This window comes from Balaenoptera acutorostrata, chromosome 6 (assembly GCF_949987535.1).
Source record: "Balaenoptera acutorostrata chromosome 6, mBalAcu1.1, whole genome shotgun sequence".
NCBI classification, from domain to species: Eukaryota; Metazoa; Chordata; class Mammalia; order Artiodactyla; family Balaenopteridae; genus Balaenoptera; species Balaenoptera acutorostrata.
Genome location: NC_080069.1, coordinates 8,258,003 through 8,279,209, shown reverse-complemented (window position 1 = coordinate 8,279,209; position 21,207 = coordinate 8,258,003). Strand labels below are relative to the sequence as shown.

Sequence of the window (21,207 nt, the reverse complement as noted above, 5' to 3'; positions counted from 1 at the left end):
ATGATAGAATTGTGATTTGAAATACATGTCCTGTGGGTCCGCTATCCAACAGTGCTCTGAGTTTGACCCATATATTCTGAATCCAATCAGAGTCACCTTTGGAAGTGGCTAATGTAAGAGTGAGTGGATTTGCTTTGGCTCTGGCCTTGGTCAAATTCAGGAATAATGAATGCCTGCATCTCTTAATTTCACACCTTGAGCTCACATAGCCCAGGCCGGGAAGCTCCTGATGGCAACACCACCAAGCAGCCCTCCTTGGGGGAAGTGTCATAAAGGAAGGAGAGTGATTCAGGTGACTTTTCCTCCCTGCCTCCCTCCTCCCGCTTCTTTCTCTTTCAATTTAGTGCTTGGCCCTGTGTGTGCTGTAACAGGAACAAGGTAAAAGGAAGCACATTTCTCCTCTTTATAAATATATTCTTTTGAAATATTTTAATTTCACTTTTTCTAACAGCAATATAGAAACTAACAATCATAAAAAATAAAATTATAAATTGTCCATCGATTACGTAATAGCACTTGGTATTGCTACAGGGAGGAGGCCTGAGGCTGGGTCAGGTCATCTCAAGCTTGCCCGGGCTCCCCAGGCCTGTGATCACTGCTGAGCCCACGAAGGCATCAGACATCACCCTGCTAGGCAGTGTCATGGAGACTTCGAGTTTTACACCCAGGGGTCCTTGAGGGATGGCAGGGAGATGAGTAGATAATGAGTAAAACCGCAACAGTATCGTATATACGCGTGGTAAAGCCGGAAGGCTGCCCTGGGGAGCTGGGCACGCAGGTTAGGCTGCGACTGACTCAGGCATCTCTTGACCCACAGGAGGCAGGGACTTCACAAAGCTGAACTGACTTGGTTAGTTGTCTGTGCTCACCGTGGAAATAAGGATGCTAACAGACACTGGAGAGTGAGTAAGAAAACACACCTGTCTTTTCCCTGCACGTCGCTTCCCGACTCCTCCTCCCCCCTTATCCCAAAATAAAATTCCCTTGGCGTGAACTAAGCACAATAGCTGAGACATCTAACCTATTCCAAAAAGTGCGCCTATTGCAAAACCATCAAGTGTTCTTGACCTCAAAGAATCATTAGGTCAACTGAGCAACTAAATTGCCCAGTTGACTCCAACTCAACTGGGTTGACGAAACTCAGGGAAATCACTCAGCGGTGGCTGGACCCAGCTTTTTTTAGTTACTGTAATGACTGGTTCCTAGAAAGAAAAGTAATCAGTTTGGCCTTTTTTTTCAGTTGTGGAATGGGCTTGCCCGTGTGGGTTCAAGTGTGTGTATGTGCGCGTCTCCGAAGAGTGAGCGTGCGTGCAGGCTGGCCTGCCACCCCAAGACCTCAAGGGCTCTTCTGGAGGACGCCTGGCAGGCACGCCTCTGGAGGACTTGGCAGTGCTCATGCAGAGCCCCTGAGGAGAGGCTTCACTAGCTAGAGAAAACCTCCCTCCTTCCTGCCTGAGGCGGGGTTGGCCCGAGGGGGCCTAGCCTTCCACTGAGGGCTTCTTCACGGACAAATGCTCTGCGTCTCAGACTTCTGCCACCGCTCAGAGTCGAAGCAAAAACAGATCTTGGCTGCGTGGTAATACCATCTTTGAAGGAAGCATAAACCCTCCGGCTCTTGGAAGTCACAAGGAAACACCAAATTCTTTTCTAACTAGGGACCGATCATCCACAAACTCCCACTCCTGGCCCACAAGAGAAAAGCAGCCGTTCCCCAGTGTGGGTCACGGTGCGTGTGCGTGTGTGTGCCTGGGCCCCAGTGAAATTCTACAGGAAGACGAAGCATGAAAGACAGAGCAACAGGATGCCTCACATGGACAATGGAACCGTGACGGCAGTGGGAATCGTAACTCGGGAGGTGACGGGGCTGTGTGAGTGGAGAGTGGCAGCTGGCAGTTCGTGGGTTTGGCAAAGCATTAGTACCATCTTTGGAGTTCAAGTTCATGGATACGTGACCTGTGTAGCGTAATTAATAATGATTATTATTAACACATCAATATTCTACAGCCGCTAAAGAGCCGTGGAGCCTGAGGGAGACCACTCCCCTCCCCTGGCTTCACTCCCTTATGAAGCAGAGGGCTCGGCTAGATGGGTCACAGGCCAGCCCCCCGGCACGGGGCCTTCTACTGGGTTAACTTCCTAACTTGCTGAGGTCTCAGTCCTTACCTTGCCGGTCCTCCCACTTGTCTTGAGGGAGAATCTTCTAAAATCAAACCCTGAACCTCTGTACTTGACCTACCCACTGGCTTCGCCATTCGGACAAAAATCAAAGTTATTGACAAGTTAACCACAGGTTAGTAACAGTCTGATTCAATTAAAATTAGTTGTTTAAGTCAGGCACAGAATCTCAGTGGAGGCTCAGGACGAGCTTCTGGGGAGGGCACGGAGGTGACGGAGGTGACCCCGTCGGAATCCACCAGGAGGCCTCTGCTGGCCGCCCCCCCCCTCCCTGGGGAAATCCACTCCTAGGCCCTCCCCAGGGTTGTGGCGTGGCAGCAAAGGGGCTCTTTGGAGGTTGGGACTGGTGTATGTGGCCAGAGCGGGCAGCAGAGGGCGGGTGTGCTTGCTGCCCCCCAGCTACACTGGTGGGATCACACACACAGGCAACAGTGTACCCCGCGCTTGTAGGGCCGAGGTCGAAGACCTCATCCCGGGCACTGGCTGCAGCTCTGGGGTCTGCTTCCCCAAGCTCCACGTGTTATTCCTTTTGGTCTGCCTTTGCTGGTGGGTCCCTGTCAAGGCTGCTGAGTCACCCACTTAGGGTGAACTTGAGCAAGTACTTAGAGGACAGCAACAGTGACATGGGCGCGGCTGACATCTAATCACCTCCCCCTGGGGTCGGTGCCCCTGGGGGTCGGTGCCCCTGGGGAAGCCTTGTGCAAGAATCACAGCTTTGGTTCCCCTTTGGGTTCCCAGGTCATAGCACCAGTGATTCCGGAAACAGGAATGTGGGTCACTAAGGGGAGGATGAGACGTGTGCCCTGGGGACCCAGGTCTCACTGAACAGCGGATGCAGCAGCCCTTCTGCAGGACTCTTTGGGTATTAAACCAGGGCCAGGCATGGGGACACTGAGCTCCACAGCTGGGCCCTGAGAGCACGTGTCACAGGTCCTGGGGACGCCCTACCTCCGGGGAGACCCACTCGGGTAGCTGGGCCTCAGCTTCCTTCCCACGCCCCGCCCCCACCCCCGTCCACCCCCCAAACCCTCGTTCCGGCTCCACCGCCCCATCTAGGGCTTCTCAGCACAGAGAAAACCTGCGGGAGTTGATGTTCATCTTGGTGACCCCAATGAGCTTGAGTGGCGCAGAGAGGCTGAAGGAGGAGGCGAGCGGGGCGTCGCAGAAGAGGTCGGACAGCTCGTCCCGCTCCTCCAGCTCGTAGGTGGCGTCGTTGAGCATCCGCCGGTGGAGGTCGCAGGTCTGCTCGATCTTCAGCTTGTGGATGTCACTGCGCAGGCGCATGAGCTGCCGGGCCAGCTGCTGGTCCTGAAGCCGCATCTCCGTCTGCAAGGAAGACGGGGGAGGCGTCAGCGCCGAGCTGGGCCAGGGAGAGGGGTGGGGGGTCGGTGCTTCAGCTCCATAGTCCCAGTCCCGCCCAGACCCGTTAAGAGGAGACCTAATGAAGGGCTTGCATCACCATTTGGGGTCCACCTAGAGAGAGTAGCCCATTCCCAGCTCAGGGAGGTGAAAAGACTCAGAGAGTGGGATGACAAATAAGGATGTGCTTGCCAAACAATGCTTTGTGCTAAGCTAGATACTGTGTCAAAATCCTTCTGGAAGACATGCGTGTCAGTCCTGGCTTAAAGGTATTTCCAGCTGTATCATTGTTTACAGATACATATAAATGGAGTAAGGGTATAAAGAATTGCATGGGAATGATAAATACCAAATTCAGGCGTCATTTCTGTAGCGTAGTGGTTATTACGTTTGTCCAGATTCAGGAGCATGGCTGCCTTTGGGCAGGAAGGAGGGACTGAAATTGGGGAAGGTATTCAGGGGCTTCAACTCTATTGATGATGTTTTGTATCTTATGTTGGGTGGTGGGTATGCAGTCACATTATTTTTTAAACATTTAAGAATGTCTGCATTCTTAAGAATGTCTGTCTTAAATGCATTTTAAACATTTAAGAATTCGGGCTTGGAACCAAGTGCATTTCGGGGTAGAAAAATTAGCGACTTCACCAATAAGCATTTCATTGCTCTGTTTTCTCTCTTCCATGTTTTGATATAATTCTACAGATCTCTTTTATTCAGAGTTTATAGGTGAGAAAAACCAAGATAGAAAGTCTTGCCTGGGGATCAGCAAAGTATTTAATGGCAAAACGGGGTTAAAATTCATAGCGTCCTGTTCATTAGTTTACTTCTCAATCCTTGGGCATCACAACCCAAATGTATTGCCAATCAGAAATTGTATTGATCTAGAATAGTGCCAAATCAATGCTGGCGGGCTCACCAGAGGGCAACTGGTCATTCATTCACTTATTTGGAGCCTCCAGCCATGCCTAGAACTGGGCTAGGTGCTGCCTAAGCCCTTCTGAAGGAGATGGGCGTCCAATTTGTCTGAAAGTCAGTGCCGGCTCACACCACTGCTTTATTTAATATGGTCTTCTGTGAGTTTGGCTTGAACCACTTCTCTTTGGGGTATCCTGTAATTTGAAGATAGATCTCTTTGAAAGCTAGGAACCCTATGGCTCAGATGTGAACCAAGGAATTGGCCTCAGGAATTGCATCTTCAATCTGAAAAGATCCTTTTAAGTTGGAGAATTTCAGTTTTGAGCAGGTGTCTGGAAGTACCTGTGAGATGTGGTCAGCAGGGAAGCCTGGTGGGGGGAAGGGGCCATTTTTCTATGGCCAATAGGTCTGGTCCAAGGTCAGAGAACAATTTAGTGTTGAAAACCCATCAGAGTCAGCTGAAAGGGGGGGGGGGGTTGATAGTAAGGCATCTGTCCAGGTTCCTAGGGCTGGACAAAGCCCACCTCGGCGGAGCCGCCTCACACACCCACTGAGCTTGGAGGCGTTCGCCTCTGCATAAGGGGAAGGAAACGGCTTCCAGTGGGGAAGGTAATGCATGTCCCTCCACTTGTTGGAGCCCATCACCAGAAGAGGCTGATCATTCTGTTTCCTCAGGAAGCTTGGTCCTGAGGGCCCATCACAGCATGAGCAGCCCCCCCTAGGACTGGCTTGCCAGACGTATTTTGTTATGACTCATGATTGTAAATCCACATTGCACCTGATGCTCAAAGACACAGTGTTTGTTCCAGGGCTACAAGGAATTATACTCTGTGGGCCACACAGGAATTTTCCAAGGGGGACTCCACACCTTAAACCCTAAACTGAGTCCCCGCTTAAGAGGTAACTCCACTGAAATCAAGCCAAATCCATATAGAAATGAGTTTTCTCAGCCCCCGAAGAAACCTGAGCAAAATGTGCAGGGCTAAGAGGCTTTTTTTTCCCCCAGGATTTTTTCAATTGTGTTAAAATACACAGAACATAAAATTTTACCATCTTAACCATCTTGAAGTGTACAGTTCAGTGGCATTAAGTACTTTTACATTGTTGTGCAACTGTCACCACCAACCATCTTCAGAACTCTTTTCATCTTGCAAAATTGGACCTCTGTCTCCATTAAATAATAACTCCCCATTTTCCCTCCCCCCAGCCCCTGGCAATCACTATGCTACTTTCTGTCTCTGTGAATTTGACTATCCAATTACCTCGTGTCAGTGGAATCAGTACAGTATTTACCGTTTTGTGACTACCATATTTCACTCAGCATAATGGCCTCAAGGTTCATCCACGTTGTAGCACATGTTAGAATTTCCTTTCTAAGGCTGAATTATATCCCACTGAACGTATACATCGCATTTGGCTTATCCTTTCATCCGTGGATGGATGTCTGGGCTGCTTCCACCTCTTGGCTCTTGTGAATAATGCTGCTGTGAACACAGGTGCACAGTATGTGTTCAAGTCCCTGCTTTCACTTCTTTTGGAAGTATACCCAGAAGTGGAATTGCTGGATCCTATGCTAATACTATGCGGAATTTTTTGAGGAACCGCCATACTGTTCTCTGCACCATTTTACTGCAGCCAGCAAATGTTTTTATTCCAGTCAGTCCAGAGGCAGGATCAGCCCCTCTTTTAATTCTCCAGGAAATCACTAGTGATCCACGGCACTCGGATAAAGAGACATCACAGCAAACCACTTACACGCTTAGATTCTTCTGTCCTGAGTTTCCCGACCGCCGCCCTCCCTGACGCTCCCTTTCTAGCCCCTCCCCACTCTCAGAGCCTCTCCGCCCCTCACGTCCCCTTATCCCTTCAAGCAAAACCCAAGAAATCTCCCTCTTCCTCTTGCAGAGCAGCTTGATTACCGCCTTTAGTCACTTCTTCCCTCCCCTGGGGTTTCACCTTCCACCTTAGAAACAACCAGCCTCTCCTAAGAGCCGTTCTTATCTGACTCAGAGAATCAAACGTGTGTTGGCTGCAGCCAAGCACTGACCACAGCACAGCTATTGCAACAGGGCCACGGGTCAGCCTCCACCCCCGTGGTGCCTGTGCTTTCTCACCCCGTGGGAACACACCCTTTCACCAAATACTATACCGCAACTGGAGGATTGCTGGAGTGACAGGCCGCGCCTCTGAGAATCCTACAAGTAACTTTATCCTGCAGAGGCAACAGGCCACCCTGGGAGGGGGGGATCGAAATCGGCATATCCCACAGCTGAGCCTTTGCCAGGGAGAGCATTAAACTCATGTTGATAGTTGAGTCACCAGGGCCAGGTTTTAGGGCCAGCGTCTAAGTCTTTTTAATAAAGGCTCAAAACTGGGAGGCCCTCCCCAATTTCAACATTCTGCGCCTAGGCCTGGAGAGAAAGGACCTACGTGGTGAAATTCTTACTTTTCTTTGGCCAGTGTTGTTCGGTTTATATGGTACATTACTTATGATCTATTTGCTTCTTACAGCTCTTGGAATGGACAGTATCCAGGCAGACAGGAAAACAAAAATCCCAAGGTGATCAAGGGCATTTTGTTCAATCCCGATTTCTGAGGCTGGAATCTAAGCTATCCCAGCCCGACAGCTACAGTTAGTCTCTGATTGATGCTGAAGAGAGACTGGGTATAAAATCCAGGCCATTTCTCAGAACATGCTCCCTTCTCTATGAGACTTAATCTTGAAACATGGGAAGAGTTTTCATAACCTGTCTCATGACTTAGCTCAACTAAATGTCCAGTTATTGTTTTAATCAGCATTGTGTAGAAATAGAAGCCTGGATAAAACATGATTCATTATTTGATCTTGGGTTTGGCCTCTGAGAAACAGCCAGAGTCATGCTGTGAGGAAAGAAAGTGAGGGTTGTCACTGAGGTGTGCTGCTGGATGACAACCTCAGATGCTGGGAAAAATTAAATTTTTTTTCCAAATACCCCCTAGAAACCAAACTGGGTTTGTGAATTGATTTCCAGGGGATGCTGTTGACTCAGGCAGAGGCTGGAACATGTTTTTCGGCCTCCGCTTGCTCTGCAGCCCCAACCTTGGCACTGGGGCAGGTACAGGCTGAATCTGGGTTCTCCTGATGCCCCTGGAGCCATTGTCTGCCGGGAGGGAAAGTCGGAGCAGAGCCCCAGAGCCAGGACAGAGAGCAGGGGGTGTTTCAGGCCCCAGCAGGGACTCTCTGTCCCCAATGGCAAGAGTCAAGCTCTACATACTATGTGATAAAGTCTTTGGTTTTCAAACTTGGAAGGTCCTAGGCCAAACTGCCACCTGCACAGGTGAGGCTGCCCTTTGGGAAGGACAGGGTTGTGAATTCTGAAGGCCCCCAGGTCTGTCCCCAGAGGCTCTGGGTTCTAGTCTGCTTTGGTCTGAATCTTTGTGTCCCCCTCAAATTCATATGTTGAAACCCTAAAGCCCAGTGTGTTGGTATTAGGAGGTGGGCCTTTGGGAGGTGATGCGGTCACGCGGGTAGAGCCCTCATGATAGGATTACTATTCTTGTAAAAGAGACCCCAGAGAGTCCCCTCGTCCCTTTACCATCATGTGAGGACACAGCGAGAAGTCTTTAACTCGGAAGAGGACCCTCCCCTGACCATGCTGGGACCCTGATCCCAGACTTCCAGCCTCCAGAACTGTGATAATTGAATGTCTGTGGTTTATCAGCCGCCCAGTCCGAGGTGGTTTGCTGCAGCGGCCTGAATGGATGAAGACAGTCCCAGTTCAGCCTAAAAGGAGATGAGTGGCCCAGGGCAGGAGATGTGACCCCTTTGTGGAAAGAGGATGCTCGTCACCTCCCCCCACCCCATAAGGTTGCATCCTGGACGTGACGGAGCCCTAGAAGCCGTACACCCAAGAAAGGAATTCTGTGAGAGGGGAGAGACGGGAAAGACAGGCCCAGGTGAGCACACCCACCTTCACCTGTCAGCCCGCACCTCGGCATCCTTTCATGCCTCCCTGGCCCCCTCCCACTCTCTGCACTCAGCCCTGCAGTCAAGAGGCCAGAGGCCAGGTTTCTCCCCTTCTTCAAACCTTTCAAAGGTACAGCCGGCCCTCCTGGCTCCCTTGCTCTCTCCAGCCTTGAACTCCCATTCTGAGCCCCTGGCGCCTTGTGGCAGCCACGCTGGGTCTGTGTCCCCTCCCCCAGAACCACTCCTTCCCACGCCATCATCCACATGCCCAGCTCAGCCCTTGCCCCCCATCCCTGCAGGCTGGGTGACACCCCAACCATAGATACCTCTTACGGCAACACCTACACACAGCATTGCCTGTCTCCTCACCAGACAGTAAAACACGCAGGAGAGATCAGGCCTGGTGCTCAAAAGGCATTGGCTGAGGTGGAAACACAAGTTGGAATAAAGCAATATATTTTTTAAGTTAAAAAAAAAAAGGCATTGGTCGAATGAATGAATGAATAAATTCAATCCTCCTAGAGCCAGGTCTTGATTTTCCACAGGTGGGACAATCCTAGGACACCATCCCTGACTTTCCCACCCAGGCTACCCTCCAGGCCTGGGGAGAGGCCTCGAGTAGAATAACAGAGCATTGGCTTGTGGGTCCAAAGTCCTTCACCACCACTCACTGGAGGTGCCCCTCTGGGCAAGTTGCTCAAGCTGCCTGAGCCTCAATTTCCTCATCTGTGAAATGGGCGCAATAATAATGTCTGTTCTGAGAATTAAATAAATAAAACATATATAAGACACTTGGTCCGGGACATGGGGTTCCACAAATATTAGTTCCACTTTATCCATTCTTCATAGTCAGAGCTAAGCCGTCAGTTATTTTTTCTTATTTCCCATACGACATTCTTATCTCTTCTACTAGGTTTAGGAGTTCTGGAGGACAGTGTGATTCTCCTTTGTTCCCCAACTGCCTGGAGCAGAACTAGTCACCAACCCATGCTTCCCACACACTTTGGGGGTGATTGCTCACACCTGACACCTGTGTCGCCCTTCACATTGTTATCACTACCAAGTATGGCCGGCTGGGATGGTAGGGCAGTGCTGGCATCTCGTCACCAAGTGGTCTGTCCAGAGTCACAGAGCCAGTAATGCCGAAGCACCTCAGCATTTGCCGTGGAGGCATCTCCCAGGCGGGGGTGTCCTCAGCTTGGACACGATGGGTTCAGGCCCGCAGGGTGGGCCGGGGACTTCCCCAACTTCCCTGCCGCTGACCTGGACAGCAAGTGGGGGCCTTGCTGGGCAACAGCTGGCCCCGGGATGGTGCCCCCCGTGCCAGGCTGCTGGAGTGGGGCCCACAGCACAGCTATTCCCCCTGAGCCCCAAGCAAGACTGCAGGGAGTGTCTCTCCTGCTGGGGTGTCTCTAGGCGAGAGAGTAGACAGAGACGAGACCCCCCGGCACTTCCTGCTCTGCCGTGAGCTCCCTGGGTTGCCTCCTGAACTTCCACCTGCAGGGAGCACCCACCGGCGCAGGCAGGAGTAGCGCTTCATTAAGGGATTGCGTGGAGATCAGCTCTAGCCAGGGCCGTTGTCAAATGTGATCGAACAGGGCTGAGGTGCCTGGCATCCTTAGGGAGCCCCCAGAAGACCCCTGGAGCACCTGTGTTGGGACTTCTAGACTTTTCTTGGGTTCTGGGCTCCCCGGCTTGGAAATAGATGGGCTGGGAGTTTCACGTCTGACACTGAGTGAGCCCAGGAACCAGCCAGGAACCCTCGCTGCCCAAGAGTCAGGAAGCGAGCCCTGTGGAACTAGGTCTCCTATGAGTGATTAAGGCGCCCCTGCACCTGCGGTTTCTATATATAGATTCCCACCTGTGCCTTCAAAAGGAAGTGAAGCAAATCTGTTCTCTGCAAGAGTGAGCAAGGCCATTAGCTCTCCCAAGTCATTTCACACTCCGTTACCCTGGAACCTGCCTCCTTAGGGGGAATGATGGTTTGGGCTTCATCCCGGGAGGGGCCTCACAGCAGCCTCAGGGCTGGGCTGGACTCAGAGCCCATCTCAGGAGGGTGTCTGCTGTGCCCGTGGGGTGTCCGTGACCTGGCTCCGCTTCACGTGCCAGAGCTAGGGGGTGAGTCTGAGCACACCCTGGGTGCTCAGGGAACCTCGGGGACTGCTGAGCGCCATGCGGCGTGGCCAGCACCGACGTGGGGCCGCCGGCCGGAGCGTGGGAGAGGCCAGAGCGGGCAGGGGGGCCCACGAGCAGCAGCTGCTAGCGGACACTCGCAGCACCTCTCCACCCATCTCCCTCTCTGGCTGGAAAGTGAAGGCTCACCACCCCTTGGGTTCCTTCCTGCTCGAGCACCGATGGCTCCGTCCATAGTTGTAACCAGCACGGCGAGAAGCAGTTGCTCTGGCAGGAGGAGGCTTTGTCCTCCGCAGTCCCTGTGCCGGGGGGTGGAGGGGGGGGCGCCCGCCCTGGGCGGGAGCCACGTGGGAGGTAGAGAAGCCAGGGCCGCCTGCCACTCGGGCCCCTCCCCGGCTCCTGGGCACCTCGGGGCCTGGCCTGGCCCTGCCAGCGGCCAGGAGCAGTGCCCCCCGAGTGCCAGACCCTCGGTGCAGCTCTGGAAACCATCTCCCTGCTGCCGAGGGCTTAGCCACCTGGCGGGAGCCTCGGTGGCCTTTCCCTGGCTTTTGTCAGCTCGAGGCTGAGTCTGGCTCACGCCTGAGCCTGGGGACACGGCCGACACCTCGGGGCAGTGCCGGCTTTTCAGCCCCTGGAGGAGCCCCGGGGCAAGGGTGGGTCCAGAGCCTGTAAAATAACGCACACCTCAGAAACAGACAGTCCAGCCCAGGGGCACCTCGGACGTGAACAGTCCCGAGGCCCCGTGTGCCACCCTCTGTGTCAGGATAACGAGCGTCCTTCTCAGAGGCAGGAGAGTGCCTGAAAGAGTGCAGAATCGGGAAACACTGGAGAACGACAGCCCAAAGTTCCAGCAGTTGAGACAGCGTGTTGACTGCTCAACTCATGAACTACGTTTGAGGTTTTGACGGCCCAAAACCTCGTGAACCACGACGCGCCTTCACCTCTTCTGACCTCGGGAGCCCCTGGCTGGGCAGCAGGGGTTCTGAGGCTGGCAGATCTGGGCTCCAATCCCTGCTCTGCTGGTTGATCACAGGCGAGTCACTTTACCTCAGTTTCCGCACCCATAAAATGGGGGTAGTAATAGTGCCACCGTAGAAGAGGCACATGGATGTGTGTGCATAGTGCCTGCCCACCTCAGGAGCCCAGCAGGTGCCCTCTGCCCTCTGTGCCCTCCTCACTGTCCCCTCACCACTGTCCCCTCACAACCCCCTGCCGGGTAGGATGTATAATCTCCGCTTTACAATGACAGAACCCAGGGCCAGGCTAATGGGGTTTCCTAAACTCACACAGCCAGGATGACGTAGGACTTGACGGGACCGTCTCATCTAGTTACAAACTGCATGCTTTGCTGACTCCACCTGTGACCGGTTACTGGCCCTGTCACATTTGAATCACCTGCAGGCACATGTGAAGTCCCAGCCTTACGGCATCTGAATTTCCACAGAGGGCTGGGAGTTAGCCGTGGTTTTACCCAATGCACCGGGTGCCTGATCCAGCAGTCACGACACACTAGCCTGGAGGGTAGTTACCACAGCTGGGAGGGTGCCCCTCCAAGGAGCCGGGTTTTAATTATTACAGGACAATGGGAATGGGAATAAGGAGAAGGCTAATGTCAAGCCTTGGAGATGCGGATTTGGTTGCTAAGGAAGTCAGGGATGTGTACTTCCCTTTGGTTAATTTCAAAGTCCACCATGCCTGGCACTCGGTGATGGCTCAACATGGGCCTCACACCCCAAAGCATTTGGGGACTATATTTACTGTTCTTCTAGCATAGCTCTTGTCTCACGGTGTCACTGTTTACATGTTTGTCTCATCCACAAAGTGGGGGGCCCCATAAAGACAAGGGCCCTGTCCCCACCGGCACCAGCACCTAAGCCCAGGCATTCTGTCAACACTGCTCGTACTGAACGAACAAATTGGATCGAAGGACGCCCGCCTGCCTCTTACAGCCCCAGGACCACCTCGCGCCGCTCTTCTGGTTAAGTGCGGCCATCAGGTGTCTTCTCCTTCCCTCTCCCATCCTCTTCTCTGCATTGCAAGGTGGCCAAGAGATGGAAAGCAGGCAGGATCTCCTGATTTGGAACCACCTTCATCCCACTGGTCAATAGTTCCCACCTAATGCCGAGTGGGGGATGTCTGGCAATGGCAGATCTCATTTTTTATCTTTTTCTAGGAGATCCGATGCCTTATTTAATCTGGAAGCTATGAGGGGAGGCATGTGTGCCAATTACACTGGCAAGAAGAGGAGCTTAGTTCTTTCTCGTCTTTTGTCTTTTACTTTTATAATCTTTTTTTCTCCCTAATCATATATATTTCTATTTTGGAAATTTCAGAAACTACAGAAAAGTCCAAAGGATAATATCAGCTCCCAGAAATAAAGATCATTGATGTTTTAGAGTATTTCCTTTGTGGGCCCCTTTGTTTAGCAATTCTTTAGTAACCGCTAAAGGGCGGTATCTGGCCAGATTAACAAGATGGTCTTCCTCCTGCAGGAGTGGATGGGTGGAAAGCCCCAGCTATGCGGAGAAGACCTAGCCTCGGGCAAAGTGACACCTGGGCTAGAAACTCTTGTGCATCAAACCCAGCTCAGCCAGCAGCCCCCTGGGTAGCTCTGAGCAAGTTATTATCCTCATTATGGACCGGGCATGGCTGCCCCCATCCCTGCCATAGGGTTGTTATGAGGCGTTGCTAATAACTCTCTGTGACCCCTTACACGTGTCCCGTTCTAAAATCAAGGCCTGATTTTGGGGGTTTTTTTTGGCCGCACCACGATCTTAGATCCCCGACCAGGGATTGAACTTGCGCCCCGTGCATTGGAGGGTTGGAGTCTTAACCACTGGACTACCAGGGAAGTCCCCCCGGTTCTGAAATCAGCAGAGTTTTAAATGCAGGCTTTTTGACAACTCGTGGGCCCACTGACTTGAACATTTGATGTGAGCACCTGTACCCAGTACAAAGGAAAGAGATCTGGGTCCAGAGCCAGGAGATGCAGGTCTGTGTCTTGGCTTAGCCACACCCTTACATATGACCTTGGGCAAGTCACTTAACCTCTCTGACTCTCAGGCCCATCATCTTTCTGAGCCTCAGTCTTCCGATCTGTAAAACGGGAATAGCAAATACCTCCAAGCCGCCTCACTCAGATACTGTATGTAAACGTGCCTTGAGGACCATAAAATGCTCCCCCAGATGGGCGGGATGAACGTGGCTATCACCTTCACGCCTCTCACCTCCATCCCCATCAGAAGATGCTCAGTGAGCTTGAACTGTCATTTGGCCGCTATCATTCAGTAGCAGTGGATAACACTGGCCTCAGAGGGCTGTGCCTGGACACACCAGTCACGTGCTTGTCAAGTGGGCAGCAGAGGCAAGAGAGGGTTAACCCGGAGAGGCCAGCTGGGTCCAGGGCTACGGGCCTCCTGCCACGGCAGGCCTTAGAAAAATTAAAACTTGTCAGGTTTCCTTTCCCTTTTTCTAACAACCATAAACACCTTTTTGGCGGGGGGGGCTCTGTCTGTGGGGATCAAACACCTGCATGAGGCTAAAAGAAAATATCTGTTGACGTCCACGGATTCTCGCCACAAAGACAACGCCTCAGGAAGCTGGAACGTTTTGTTTTGGTTTTAGTTTTGGCACCGCACAGGCAGGCCGAGTAGACGATTTCCCCCTTTTCTTTATCCTTCAGGTTGGCAAGGGGAGCGTTTTAGCAGGACTAAAGAGAGAGGCAGAAGGGAGTGTCCCTTTTTCTCTCGGGCTGCAAGCTCTGGGGCCAAACGCAATCAGAGGTTTGTGACATGTTCTGAATTTCAGGCTCAGCTAGAGGGCTGAGACCCACAGCTTCAGGGCCACGTCCTTTCTAGCTCACCCCTTCTTCCTGAAGCATTGCCCCAGCCCCACTCCAGGCCACTTGGACCTAGTGAGGCCACCCTGAAGGTGGAAAGCTGGAGGCTGTGGCCTCTGGCAGCGGGAGCAGCCTGGATCAAGCAGAGTTGCAGAGGGCCACTTCACTAGGCTCTGAGTCGGTCTCCCCAGAAAACGATGCCGGGTCTCAGCCTGGGGTGTCAGGTGGCCCGAAGCTGCCGGGCACAGAGGCGGCAGCCCTGCCTGCCATGGCCGGATGGTGACACCTTTCCTGAATACACAGGGAGATGAAGGTCAAGCCTTCCTGGCTGGAGGAGCAGTGCCAACAGGGCTTAAGGATTCCCACCTTCCTTGTACCCCCAACGTGTGACTCTGAAGGAAAACCCTCTACTTGCATGTCCCTGGGGGTGTCAGGAGCGACTGCACTTTCCCTGCAGTGAAAGCTGAGAGGAAGGGTGGACCCTGAGGGAGCTGCTAGGACCCTCTCTGGCCTTGGAAATAAGCCAAGATTCAGGCAGTCACTCTCTGCCTTTGAGCTAACCTCCTAGGAGATAGGGGTGGACCACCCGTCCTCCAGACCCGACATCGCCTGCCTCTAGGAGGGTCAGCGTTGACAACATGAACCTCACTGGTTTCATCAACTGCTCCGGTATAAGCTCCTGATGGTCAGAGACCCGTTCAGGGCACAAACCCACGACTGAGCCCGAACTACCAGCCAATTGAGTTTGGCATCATGTGGGGCAAACAGCTACACAGCTGACTGAATTACAGATTTTTCATGTTTCCTTGGCCACATCAAGAGAAAAGACAAATTTGCACACGGGTCTGATAAATCGGTAGAGAGAGCCTGCCTGGGTATAGAGAAAACTTGACTCTGGGCTTAAAATAAAACAAAGGTTATTTGAAACCACTTTTGAAATCACTATTTTTAAAAAACAGGTTAATTTTTAATGACACCGTCAATGAGTTAACAGATGACGAATTAGGGAAAACAATGATGTGAAGTTTAATGTTTTGACTGAGACTTAAAACAGGAGCATGGGCGTGTTGATCCAATGTTCAACTCTGTTTTCAAGTCAGTCAAAGGATTTTATAGGTTGCCTTTGTTACTCTTTAATCTCAGAAGCGGGCAGAACTGCACGTTTCAGCTGGCCTGCCTGCTGGTCTGCATTTGGGCCGCTCTGACCTCAGACTTAAAGTCTTCTGGACTAATTCAGCTCTTGGACCATTCGGTGTGGGATGATGTAGCTTCATCCCCGGAGCCCACTGGCTGAGCCCAAGCCCACAGGACAGTTACGGCAGGGACGGGGTTTAGGGCACAGGCTTGGGGACCCTTGGGGGTTCCCTCTGAGGTCCCTTCTTGGTTCTCTGACCCCAGTCTTGCCTGCCTTTCAGTCCTTGATTCTCAAAGTATACCAGCAGTATAGCAAGCACTACCTTGGCGCTTGTTGGAAATTCGGAATCATGGACCCCATCCCAGACCTGCAGGATCAGAATATTCATTTTAACAAGATCAGAATCTTCCCATTAGAGTTGGAGAGTCTTTGCTCTGAGAGTTTCTCTACCTGCAGCTGGAGGAGGCCTGCCCGATGGGGCCCTGTGGGAGGGACACCTCTCACCCCCTGCCTTTCTCCCCAAAGCTCTACTCTCACAGGTGAAGGCTGAGTTCACCACTTACTAGTCATATAATTCTAGGCAGTTCGTCTGACTCTACGAATCTCAGTTTACTCATCTGTATAATGGAGACATAACAGCAATCGCACAGGTCTGCTGTAGGAACAAAAGAGACCACAGCATGAGGGCTGGACTCTCAGTTTTGTTTCTCCCTCTGCCCCACCTATTGACTGCCGACATCTTTGTGAAATCACGGAACAAAATCAACGGCCTTTGGAAGACACTATGTAGTACAGTGGCTAAGAAGAGCCTGGGCGAGGCAACCAGACAAGCCACTGGTCAAATTTCTACCCTCTCACTTATTGCTACATTCCCCTCTGAGCCTCAGTTTCCTCTTCTGTAAAACGGGGCAACAGGAAGGTGATGTGACACTCAGAAGAGGTAAGTCATGCATGTGAAACACCTGGCACACAGTAATCACTCAATTGGTAACAAATCTTGATATTATTATTATTATGCTTATTACCCACCTTTGGTAGCACAGAGAAGTGGCATGGAAAGGGGGGAAATATGCAAATATAAAGCATTATTAATGATGCCGATGTTCCCTGTACTTATTTACAACAGCCTTAGGCAGCCACGTTAGTCCCGACGATTAACACTCCTCTGCCTGCCTGTGGAGTATGACTCCAAACGTCACCCCTGGGTGCCCTTGGCCTGGTCCACCTTCCTCCCCTCAGCCAGTGTACTCCGGCCGGGGCAGTTCGTGCTGCTTGGCTTGCAATGGGCTTGGCAAGAAAAATGAGCACGGCCTGTAGGTCTATGGCAGTGGTTCTCAACCCAGGCTGTACTTTGAGAATAGCTTGAAAAACTACTGACACCGGGTCCCACCCCCAGATGTTGGCTTGACTGGTCTGGGGTGTAGTCTGGGATTTGGGGGTTTCAAGGCTTCCCAGGTAAGTGTAACATACAGCCAGGGTTGAGAGGCGGCTCTCATCCAGAGGACGTGGGCGACAACTTGAGAGAATGCCCTACTGGTTCACACCCAGGAAACTCCTTCTCTGATTTCCACCCCCAACGGGGACCCACGCGGGATGCTAACTTACTTAGAAAGTAAAAGCCTCCACTCCCAGAAGCAATCAAACCTCAAATGAACCCAAAGCCAACAAACTGAATCCTTGATTGATGGGACTATTTTTTTGTTCCTCTTTATGAAAACAAATCAAAGCAGTGCAGCCTCAAGGATTTAAAGAGCAGCTTCGTGTCCATCCGTCCTCACCTCTTACGCGCCCCGAGAGCACCCAGTGGCGATGGGGAGTCTGGAGACGCGGCGCGAACCCCCAGGGGCCGCGTCTTCTCTGCAAGCAACTAACACTCCAGTTACCAGGACAGACATAGTGGAGACGTGTGTTTTGAGAAACAGCCTCAACATCAAAGATTAAAACCAAAAAAGGTGTCTGATTAATCAGATACTTGAGTCCCTGAGCCCTCCTGGCCCCAGTTCTTTATCTTAACTCACAAGGAATTCCAGGCCCCAAAGGCGATTTATTTTTCAGGATTCTGCCCAGCAAACCAGGCAGGCCTCTGCCTACCCTGTGGGACCAGGAATTACTGGAGGCTCTGGAAGGCGGTTGGCCCTCGGTTGCTGGCTCACCTGTGGCCAGAGTGGCCCGACTGGGCAGCTGTGACCTGGGCCGCAGGTGATGGGCTGGGTGGGGCAGGAGTTGAAAGCACATGATTAGCATCACAGCTGGCTCTGCTGAGACACCACCATGCCCAGGACCAGTGATTCTCCCCTGGGCGACGGGCGCACAGCTCTGCACGCCAACCCCCTTCTCATGTGCTGAGCGACGCCCCTGATGGGAGCCTGCCGTGCCCGCGGGCAGAAAAAAGGTCGAGCTGCTGGCCCCAGCTCCCAGCGCACGCCCAGGGCTCACACTTATTCCACCTGGATGCCCTCCCAGCTCTGACTTCTGGGAAGTTTCCTACTCGGCCTCCGAGCCTCAGCCCAAAGCCTTCCCCCCCGCCGGGCCTGATCAGCCACGCTGCCCCTGGGCAGCTCCCTGTACACCCGTCAGCGTGGGCAGAGTGCTGCTGGGCTGAGCCCGAGCTACTTACAGCAGCGCCCGCGCTGCCCTGTGCTTGCCCCACGCAGCCCCGCTGCCCAGAGCAGCGCCGTGGGGCGGGGCTGGCTGCTGCATGAAGGGCCACAGGAGCGGCCGGCAGCTTGGGCAGGTGGCAGGGCGACAGGCATTCAGAGAGGAAGGGGGCAGTCACAATCCAGGAAGGAGTGCGTGGGACTCTGAGGCCAGGAGTGGCATTGGGGAAGGCTGGGGACACCTTCAAAACACAGGCTCAGGGGGACTTCCCCGGCGGTCCAGTGGTTAAGACTCTGCACTTCCAATGCAGGGAATGAGGGTTCCATCCCTGGTCGGGGTACTAAGATCCCACATGCTGCAAGGCGTGGCCAAAAAAATAAAAATAAAAAACACGGGCTCAGGCTCTCCACAAGGACCTGTGGTTGGGGGCTGACGGGCACATGGACCACATATACCCACACAGTAATGAGGCCCACCCCTGACTAAACAGGAAAATGTGCAGTTGGGAGGGGGAGAGATGGGGGAGAGACGGAGAGACAGAGGGGTGGAGACAGAGACGGAGACAGAGAGAGAACGGCATCTTTTCTGGGGCTCCCTGGAGGGACAGCCACTTACTTACCAGTTCCTTCCGGAGCCAGGCTATCGCTTCGTCGATGCTCTCGAAGCCCTCCAGCTTGCCAGTGGACGGGGCCCCGTCGTCCTGGCTGGCCATCCCATTAGGTGGAGGGTGCCGCCTGGGTGCTCCCGGGGGGAGCGAGGGCTCCTCCTCCACGCGGCCCCGCTGCCCGGCCACCGGCCTCGGGAAGGGCCACGTCTGCTCCTCCAGCCTGGCCTGCCATTCCAGGTAGGAGGGCCTGCGGGTCTCCAGCCTCAGTTTCTCCGTGAGGGCCTTCAGGCTCCGGAGGTGGTCGTCGGGAGGCGGGGCTGCTCCTGCCGGCCCTTCTTCCCCGCTGGCTGCGTCTTCTACTCGGATCTGGGGCACAGACATGCTAGAACCTGCCTGGGCAGCCAGACATGGGAGGTGGTGGAGGGCACCGTGGGAGTCTTGGTGGGTGGCAAGGTCGGGTCCTGCTCTGGAAGGGTCTCATCCAGCTGGGGCCGAGGCTCCCGAGGGCATCGCTAGGACGGGCGCAGCTCCCGGAGTCCAGAGGGAGGAAGGGTGAGCTGCAGTGTCCACCGGAGCAGCTGCAGACAATCTGGGTTTAAGATGCTGTGGGCGCCATGCTTTGCAAGAGGCAGGAACAGACAAGCGTTAGCAGGAATCTTTGGAGGCAGCTTTGCCAAGAAGATCTGTCAGCGCTGGAGGTGAAGGCAGATGGAAGACTGGAGGGGGTGCGGGACAGAGCCCCCTCCGCACAGGGCAGGGCAGGCGGCGAGAAGCTGCTGGCTGGTGTGAGGCCTGCAGGAAGGATTGGAACCATGTCAGCGCTGATCCCTCCCCTCGATGCGGCCTCCGAAGGCGACACTGAGGCTCAGGGAGACACGGGGCTGCTGGCTGCTAGTTCAGGACTGGAAGAGAGGCTGCTTCAACGCCCTAAGTCCATGCAAAAAAGTTAATCATAAGAGTATTGACTTTGTACACTGTCTCACCATTTATGAAACGTTTCCACCTCTATTATCTCATTTACTCCTCACTGCAAGTCTGTAATTACTTCTTTTTGTCCCCATTTTACACACGAGGAGCCCGAGTCTCCAGAGGTTAAATGACTCACCCAAGAGCTCCCAGTGATTAGCAAGGACAGAGCCGGTCTCAGGCCTCTCTGAGCGCAGGCTGTCTGGAGGGGCGGAGGGGGTCCCCATGCAGACGCAGGGGAGCCTTGGGTCCAGGGACCCCCCGACCCCGCCCCGCCCCATCCACCACAGCCCCGTCCTAGGCTCCAGCCCTTCGGGGCAAGCCCTCCTGCACACGCCCAGCTTCCTTCCCCAAGAACAGCAGCTTATCTCTCACCTCGTCAGAGGAGGAAGCAAGTAAACCTGCAGCAGCTGAGGGAGAGCCGACTGCACTCGGGCGGATTGTTAAACGGAGCGAGGCGATGACTCACCTTCTAGAAAGATGGTTCTCACATTCACCTAAAATGCCCACACAGCAGCGCCTCCCCGGCCAGGGCTGCAGTCTTCTGATACGCTTTGGCCTTCCCACCCTCCGGGAGGAGGTGTGAGCCAGGCCCTTGCCCCATAATTTGGAGTCACAAGGCAGAGGAGTAGCTCTGAGCCAGAATTAGGCCCCGGGCTCCCAGCCTCCATATCCCACGGTGTCCGGCAGGTGGAGATGGACCATCAGAGTAGGAGACATTTGACTTGGGCCAAGGAGAGGAGCCCTTGGCTTTCAGGGTGAGCTTTAAAAATCTGTGCTGAGGGCGTGCAGCCGTGAAAAAGACTGAGTCAGTCTGGAACAATGTCCAAGATAAAGCATACATGAAACAAAATATATATTCGCAGCCTGGAGAGGATGCCGCCCTTGGCGTGGAAAAGGCAGGGAAGGAAGAGATTTTTATTGACTTGTGTGTGCCTGAGGAGAAAAGCTGAAACTAAGAGTTGTGATTGCTTGTCTGGGGTGATGGGGACCAGGCATGGGGCGATGGTGGGCAGGCTGGGCCACCAGGGAGACTGTGGGCTCCTCTCTCACTGAGGCTTGGAGCTACTCAAGAAGAGCTGAGCTTGCTGTCTTTCTGGATGGTTCCTGCAACCCCTTCCTGCAGTGGCATCTGACCAGAGGGATGCTCTGCGCCTGGCCCCGGGAATGAGAAGAAATCTTCCACCCCAACCAACGGCACAGAAACCTGGCTCTTGCCTCCAGCCACACCCATGAGAATCCCCTGAGGAACTTCCACAAACACAAGTCCCATGGCCATCCCAGGGGTCCTGATTCAGGAAGTCTGTGGCCGGACTTAGGCATCAGCATATTTTAAAGCTCCCCAAGTAACCTGAGACGACCAGGGTTGAGAACCGCTGGTCTTGAGACAGAAACACTAGACTTGGGATCAGATGGTCCAGCCATAGGTGCTGCCAGGCTTGCTGAGCCTCAGTTTCCTCACCTGTAAAATGGGGGTGATAATACCAACCTCCTAGGTTTGGGGGAGTGGCAGAACTAAGGTTTGTATGTACCCT

The 21,207-nt window shown here is 53.4% G+C and overlaps 1 protein-coding gene across 1 annotated transcript in view; it reads right to left on the bottom strand.

The window, feature by feature from the left end:
- Window positions 1–414: 414 nt before the first annotated feature.
- Window positions 415–21,207, bottom strand: part of FAM167A (family with sequence similarity 167 member A) — a 35,329-nt gene continuing 14,536 nt past the window's right edge. The window contains exons 3-4 of the mRNA XM_007192685.2: window positions 18,719–19,498; window positions 415–3,501 (exon numbers count right to left, since the gene is read on the bottom strand). Coding sequence (XP_007192747.1) covers window positions 3,238–3,501; window positions 18,719–19,087 — 633 coding nt within the window. The 5' untranslated portion in view covers window positions 19,088–19,498 and the 3' untranslated portion in view covers window positions 415–3,237. The remainder of the gene's footprint in view (window positions 3,502–18,718; window positions 19,499–21,207) is intronic.